At 51.8% G+C, this 6507-nt stretch overlaps 1 protein-coding gene across 2 annotated transcripts in view; it reads left to right on the forward strand.

The window, feature by feature from the left end:
- Positions 1 to 4673, forward strand: part of LOC144511415 (TNF receptor-associated factor 3-like) — a 40435-nt gene extending 35762 nt beyond the window's left edge. For both annotated transcript variants that reach the window (XM_078241748.1, XM_078241749.1), the window contains one exon: positions 3860 to 4673. In XM_078241748.1, the coding sequence (XP_078097874.1) occupies positions 3860 to 4437 (578 nt within the window). In that variant the 3' untranslated portion in view covers positions 4438 to 4673. The remainder of the gene's footprint in view (positions 1 to 3859) is intronic.
- Positions 4674 to 6507: the final 1834 nt, after the last annotated feature.

The following is a 6507-nucleotide window of genomic DNA, read 5'->3' on the forward strand; positions in this document are numbered from 1 at the left end:
AGGCATTTCAACTATGAAGAGAGGCTGGTTAGGCTGGGATTGTTTTCCTTGGAGCAGAGAAGGCTGAGGGGGATCTGATCGAGGTGTACAAAATTCAGAGGGACATAGATAGGGTAGATAGGAAGAATCTTTTCACCTCAGTAGAGGGGTCAATAACCCGGGGTGGCAGAGATTTAAGGTAAGGGGCAGGAGATTTAGAGGGGATTTGAGGAAAAGGTTTTTCACCCAGAGGGTGGTGGGAATCAGGAACTCGCTGCCTGAAAGGGTGGTAGAGGCAGAACCCTCACAATATTTAAGCAGCATATAGATGAGTATTGGAAACGCCCCAGCACACACAGAGCTACAGGACCATGTGCTGGGAAATGGGATCAGAATAGATGGGAGCTTGATGGCCAGCACAGACATGATGGGCTGAAGGGCCTCTTTCTGTGTTTCAAACCTCTATAAAAGAGGATTCGGACATCGGTCCCGATATCTGTGGGGTGGGTGCAGGGGGATGGGAGGTGTGGGGGGTGCGGGAGGTGCGGGGGCGGAGTGTGGGGGTGGCATGAGATCTCCCGATATACTTGGAGAACAGGGCGCCTGTGCAATGGCGCTCTGAGCGCTCAGCAGCCGGCTTCACTGGCGGTCTTAGGCTCCGCCCCCCCCCTCTCCCTCCTGGCGAGAATCACATCCGAGCTTTGTTTTTGCACATGATGTGCCATAAGATTGTGACTCGCGGCTCACTGTGAAAACCAATGCCATTCTCTCCAGGGTTCTTGCTATTTTGGCACAATATTTTTCTAAGCCAGCGCTCCATCTCTCTAAAACATGATTTATGCACAGAAAGCTTCCACAAATAGCAACATGTTCAGAAATGTCAGTTGGCCTGGGAAAACTGACCTAATGCCATGGTATATTTTATGTCCACCCAGAAGGTTCCATGATTAACTTTACCCAAATGACTGCTCCTCTGACAGTGTGGCACTCCCTCAGTACTGACCCTCTGACAGTGCAGCACTCCCTCAGCACTGACCCTCTGATAGTGTGGCACTCCCTCAGTACTGACCCTGTGACAGTGCGGCACTCCCTCAGTACTGACCCTGTGACAGTGTGGCACACCCTCAGTACTGACCCTCTGACAGTGCGGCACTCCCTCAGTACTGACCCTCTGACAGTGCAGCACTCCCTCAGTACTGACCCTCTGACAGTGCAGCACTCCCTCAGTACTGACCCTGTGACAGTGCAGCACTCCCTCAGTACTGACCCTCTGACAGTGCGGCACTCCCTCAGTACTGATCCTCTGACAGTGCAGCACTCCCTCAGTACTGGCCCTTTGACAGTGCGGCACTCCCTCAGCACTGACCCTGTGACAGTGCAGCACTCCCTCAGTACTGACCCTCTGACAGTGCGGCACTCCCTCAGTACTGACCCTCTGACAGTGCGGCACTCCCTCAGTACTGACCCTCTGACAGTGCAGCACTTCCTCAGTACTGACCCTCTGACAGTGCGGCACTCCCTCAGTACTGACCCTCTGACAGTGCGGCACTCCCTCAGTACTGACCCTCTGACAGTGCAGCACTCCCTCAGTACTGACCCTCTGACAGTGCGGCACTCCCTCAGTACTGACCCTCTGACAGTGCAGCACTCCCTCAGTACTGACCCTCTGACAGTGCAACACTCCCTCAGTACTGACCCTCTGACAGTGCAGCACTCCCTCAGTACTGACCCTCTGACAGTGCAGCACTCCCTCAGTACAGCACTGTGAGTCAGCTTGCACTGAAATCTCACAGGAGTGGGGTTTAAACCTGCCTGAGGGGTTACCGCAGTAACTACAGCTGAGACCGGGAGAGAATGCCAAAAAGGTGATGGAATGGACCCCCAACGAATTGGGGTGGGGTATTCCAGCCACGCTCGCCCCAAGACTGGAAAATCCCGCCCGAGGTCAACGGACCTTTGAATGATCCACTCCCCCCACGCGGTACGATTCCCGTGGCGAGGGGGACGGATAATTCCTCCCTTGTTTTTCAAAGTTATTTCTTTATTTGAATGTGAGGAATAAATGTTTGGCACCACAGTGGTTAGCACTGCTGCAGACACGGGGAGAACGTGCAGACTCCGCACAGACACTGACCCAAGCCGGGAATCGAACCCAGGTCCTTGGCGTTGTGAGGCAGCAGCGCTAACCCACTGGGCCACCGCGCCGCCCCTGTGAACCAGATGGGTTTTTCCAACAATCGACAATGGGCCATCAGCAGATTCTTAAATCCAGATTTTTTTTTTGTATTGAATTCAAATTCCACCATCTGCCGTGGCGGGATTCGAACCCGGGTCCCCCAGAACATTAGCTGAGTTTCGGGATTAATAGCCTGGTGATAATAACACTCGGCCATCGCCTCCCCCTCTGAGGCTCCAACATCCCTCTTCTATATGTCTCTTATTAATGCTTGTTGACTTTCATTAGCACGGCGGCACAGTGGTTAGCACTGCTGCCTCACAGCTCCAGGGACCCAGGTTTGATTCCTGGCTTGGGCCACTGTCTTTGTAAAGTCTGCATGTTAGACCATAAGACATAGGAGCAGAATTAGGCCACTCGACCCATCGAGTCTGCTCCGCCATTCAACCATGGCTGATATTTTTCTCATCCCCATTCTCCTGCCTTTTCCCCATCACCCCTGGTCCCCTTATTAATCAAGAACCTATCTATCTCTGTCTTAAAGACACTCAATGACCCGGCCTCCACAGCCTTCTGCGGCAAAAAGTTCCACAGATTCACCACTCTCTGGCTGAAGAAATTCCTCCTCATCTCTGTTTTAAAGGATCGTCCCTTTAGCCTGAGGTTGTGCCCTCTGGTTCTAGTTTTTCCTACTAGTGGAAACATCCTCTCCACGTCCACTCTATCCAGGCCTCGCAGCATCCTGTAAGTTTCAATAAGATCTCCTCTCATCCTTCTAAACTCCAACGAGTACAGACCCAGAGTCCTCAACCGTTCCTCATATGACAAGCTCTTCATTCCAGGGATCATTCTTGTGAACCTCCTCTGGACCCTTTCCAAGGCCGGCACATCCTTCCTTAGATACGGGGCCCAAAATATGGGGCGGCACAGTGGCACAGTGGTTAGCACTGCTGCTTCACAGCTTCGGAGACCTGGGTTCGATTCCCGGCTTGGGTCACTGTCTGTGTGGAGTTTGCACATTCTCCCCATGTCTGCGTGGGTTTCCTCCGGGTGCTCCGGTTTCCTCCCACAGTCCAAAGATGTGCGGGTTAGGTCGATTGGCCATGCTAAAATTGCCCCTTCATGTCCTGAGATGCGTAGGTTAGAGAGATTAGCGGGTAAATATGTAGGGATATGGGGGTAGGGCCTGGGTGGGATTGTGGTAGGTGCAGACTCGATGGGCCGAATGGCCTCTTTCTGCACTGTAGGGTTTCTATGATTCTTTCTATGAAAACTACTGACGAAACTCCAAATGGGGTCTGACCAGAGCCTTATACAGCCTCAGATGTACATCCCTGCTCTTGTATTCTAGCCCTCTTGACATGAATGCTAACATTGCCTTCCTAACTGCCGACTGAACCTGCGCGTTAACCTTCAGAGAACAATGACTCCCTTTGCGTTTCTGATTTCCGAACCGTTTTCCCATTTAGAAAATAGTCTTTGCCTTCATTCCTCCCCGTGTCTGCGTGGGTTTCCTCCGGGTGCTCCAGTTTCCTCCCACAGTCCGAAAGACGTGCTGGTTAGGGTGCGTTGACCCGAACAGGCGCCGGAGTGTGGCGACCAGGGGAATTTCACAGTAACTTCATTGCAGTGTTAATGTAAGCTTTACTTGTGACTAATAATTAAATTTTACTTTTAAAACGTCCTTTCCAAATTCCACTTCAGCACCAATCGAGCACCAAGTGAGCCAACACGACAAGATGCTAAGTGTTCACGAGGTGAGGCTGGCCGAGATTGACCTGCGATTTCAGCTGCTGGAGACTGCCAGCTACAACGGGCGGCTGGTCTGGAAAATCCGGGACTACGCGCGGCGGAAGCAGGAGGCGGTGAGCGGCAAGACCCTGTCGCTGTACAGCCAGCCCTTCTACACCAGCCCGTTCGGCTACAAGATGTGCGCCCGGGTCTACCTCAACGGTGACGGCATGGGCAAGGGCACCCACCTGTCCCTCTTCTTCGCGGTCATGCGAGGCGAGTACGACCCACTGCTGGCCTGGCCCTTCCGCCAGAAGGTGACACTCTCCTTGCTGGACCAGGGCCCCGCCAAGACGCACGTGTCGGACACCTTCAAGCCGGACCCCAGCAGCACGAGCTTCCGGAGGCCCCAGGTGGACATGAACGTGGCGTCGGGCTGCCCGCTCTTCGTGAGCCAGACGGTGCTGGAGAACGAGGCGCACCATTACGTCAAGGACGACACCATCTTCATCAGGGTGACGGTGGACACTTCGGACTCTTTGGAGCTCTGAGAGGCTTCGGCCTAGTGCGGCCTTCTGATCCATCCCGGGGGGGCAAAGCCTTTTTAAACGCCGTTAGACACACTCCGTGCGATGGACCAACAAAGACTTTCACTCCTTCAAAGAACAGTAAATTATGCAGCTGTATTAATTCCTTTTGTAAATAGCATCAAATCTCCTTCAACCATTCCATATTATAATATATACACATATATATAAATATATACACAACAGTGTTATTGGCAATTAGTCCACGTATTCTTTCTTGGTGACCCTTTTCCAAAGCTTCAAGCAACTGAAAGCAAGGGTGGAAGGATGGAAATGGGGGGAGCGCAGGAATCATAGAATCCCTACAGTGCAGAACAAAGAACAAAGAACAGTACAGCACAGGAAACAGGCCCTTCGGCCCTCCAAGCCTGTGCCGCTCCTTGGTCCAACTAGACCAATTGTTTGTATCCCTCCATTCCCAGGCTGCTCATGTGACTATCCAGGTAAGTCTTAAACGATGTCAGCGTGCCTGCCTCCACCACCCTACTTGGCAGCGCATTCCAGGCCCCCACCACCCTCTGTGTAAAAAACGTCCCTCTGATGTCTGAGTTATACTTCGCCCCTCTCAGCTTGAGCCCGTGACCCCTCGTGATCGCCACCTCCGACCTGGGAAAAAGCTTCCCACTGTTCACCCTATCTATCCCCTTCATAATCTTGTATACCTCTATTAGATCTCCTCTCATTCTCCGTCTTTCCAAGGAGAACAACCCCAGTCTACCCAATCTCTCCTCATAGCTAAGACCCTCCATACCAGGCAACATCCTGGTAAACCTTCTCTGCACTCTCTCCAACGCCTCCACGTCCTTCTGGTAGTGCGGCGACCAGAACTGGACGCAGTATTCCAAATGTGGCCTAACCAGCGTTCTATAAAGCTGCATCATCAGACTCCAGCTTTTATACTCTATACCCCGTCCTATAAAGGCAAGCATACCATATGCCTTCTTCACCACCTTCTCCACCTGTGTTGCCACCTTCAAGGATTTGTGGACTTGCACACCTAGGTCCCTCTGTGTTTCTATACTCCTGATGACTCTGCCATTTATTGTATAACTCCTCCCTACATTATTTCTTCCAAAATGCATCACTTCGCATTTATCCGGATTAAACTCCATCTGCCACCTCTCCGCCCAATTTTCCAGCCTATCTATATCCTGCTGTATTGCCCGACAATGCTCTTCGCTATCCGCAATTCCAGCCATCTTCGTGTCATCCGCAAACTTGCTGATTACACCAGTTACACCTTCTTCCAAATCATTTATATATATCACAAATAGCAGAGGTCCCAGTACAGAGCCCTGCGGAACACCACTGGTCACAGACCTCCAGCCGGAAAAAGACCCTTCGACCACTACCCTCTGTCTCCTATGGCCAAGCCAGTTCTCCACCCATCTAGCCACTTCTCCTTGTATCCCATGAGCCTTAACCTTCTTAACCAACCTGCCATGTGGGACTTTGGTGGGCCATTCGGCCCACCAGACAGGCACCGACAACAATCCCACGTACCCCTATCCCCATGATGCCTCGTATTTACCCTGCTAGTCCCCCTGACACCAAGGGGCCATTTAGCATAACCAATCCACCTAACCTGCTCATCTTTGGACACTAAGAGGCAATTTAGCATGGCCAATCCACCTAACCTGCTCATCTTTGGACACTAAGGGGCAATTTAGCACGGCCAATCCACCTAACCTGCTCATCTTTGGACACTAAGGGGCAATTTAGCATGGCCAATCCACCTAACCTGCTCATCTTTGGACACTAAGAGGCAATTTAGCATGGCCAATCCACCTAACCTGCTCATCTTTGGACACTAAGGGGCAATTTAGCATGGCCAATCCACCTAACCTGCTCATCTTTGGACACTAAGAGGCAATTTAGCATGGCCAATCCACCTAACCTGCTCATCTTTGGACACTAATGGGGCAATTTAGCATGGCCAATCCACCCAACCTGCTCATCTTTGGACACTAAGGGGCAATTTAGCATGGCCAATCCACCTAACCTGCACATCTTTGGACACTAATGGGGCAATTT

Source organism: Mustelus asterias, chromosome 24 (assembly GCF_964213995.1).
Source record: "Mustelus asterias chromosome 24, sMusAst1.hap1.1, whole genome shotgun sequence".
NCBI lineage: Eukaryota > Metazoa > Chordata > Chondrichthyes > Carcharhiniformes > Triakidae > Mustelus > Mustelus asterias.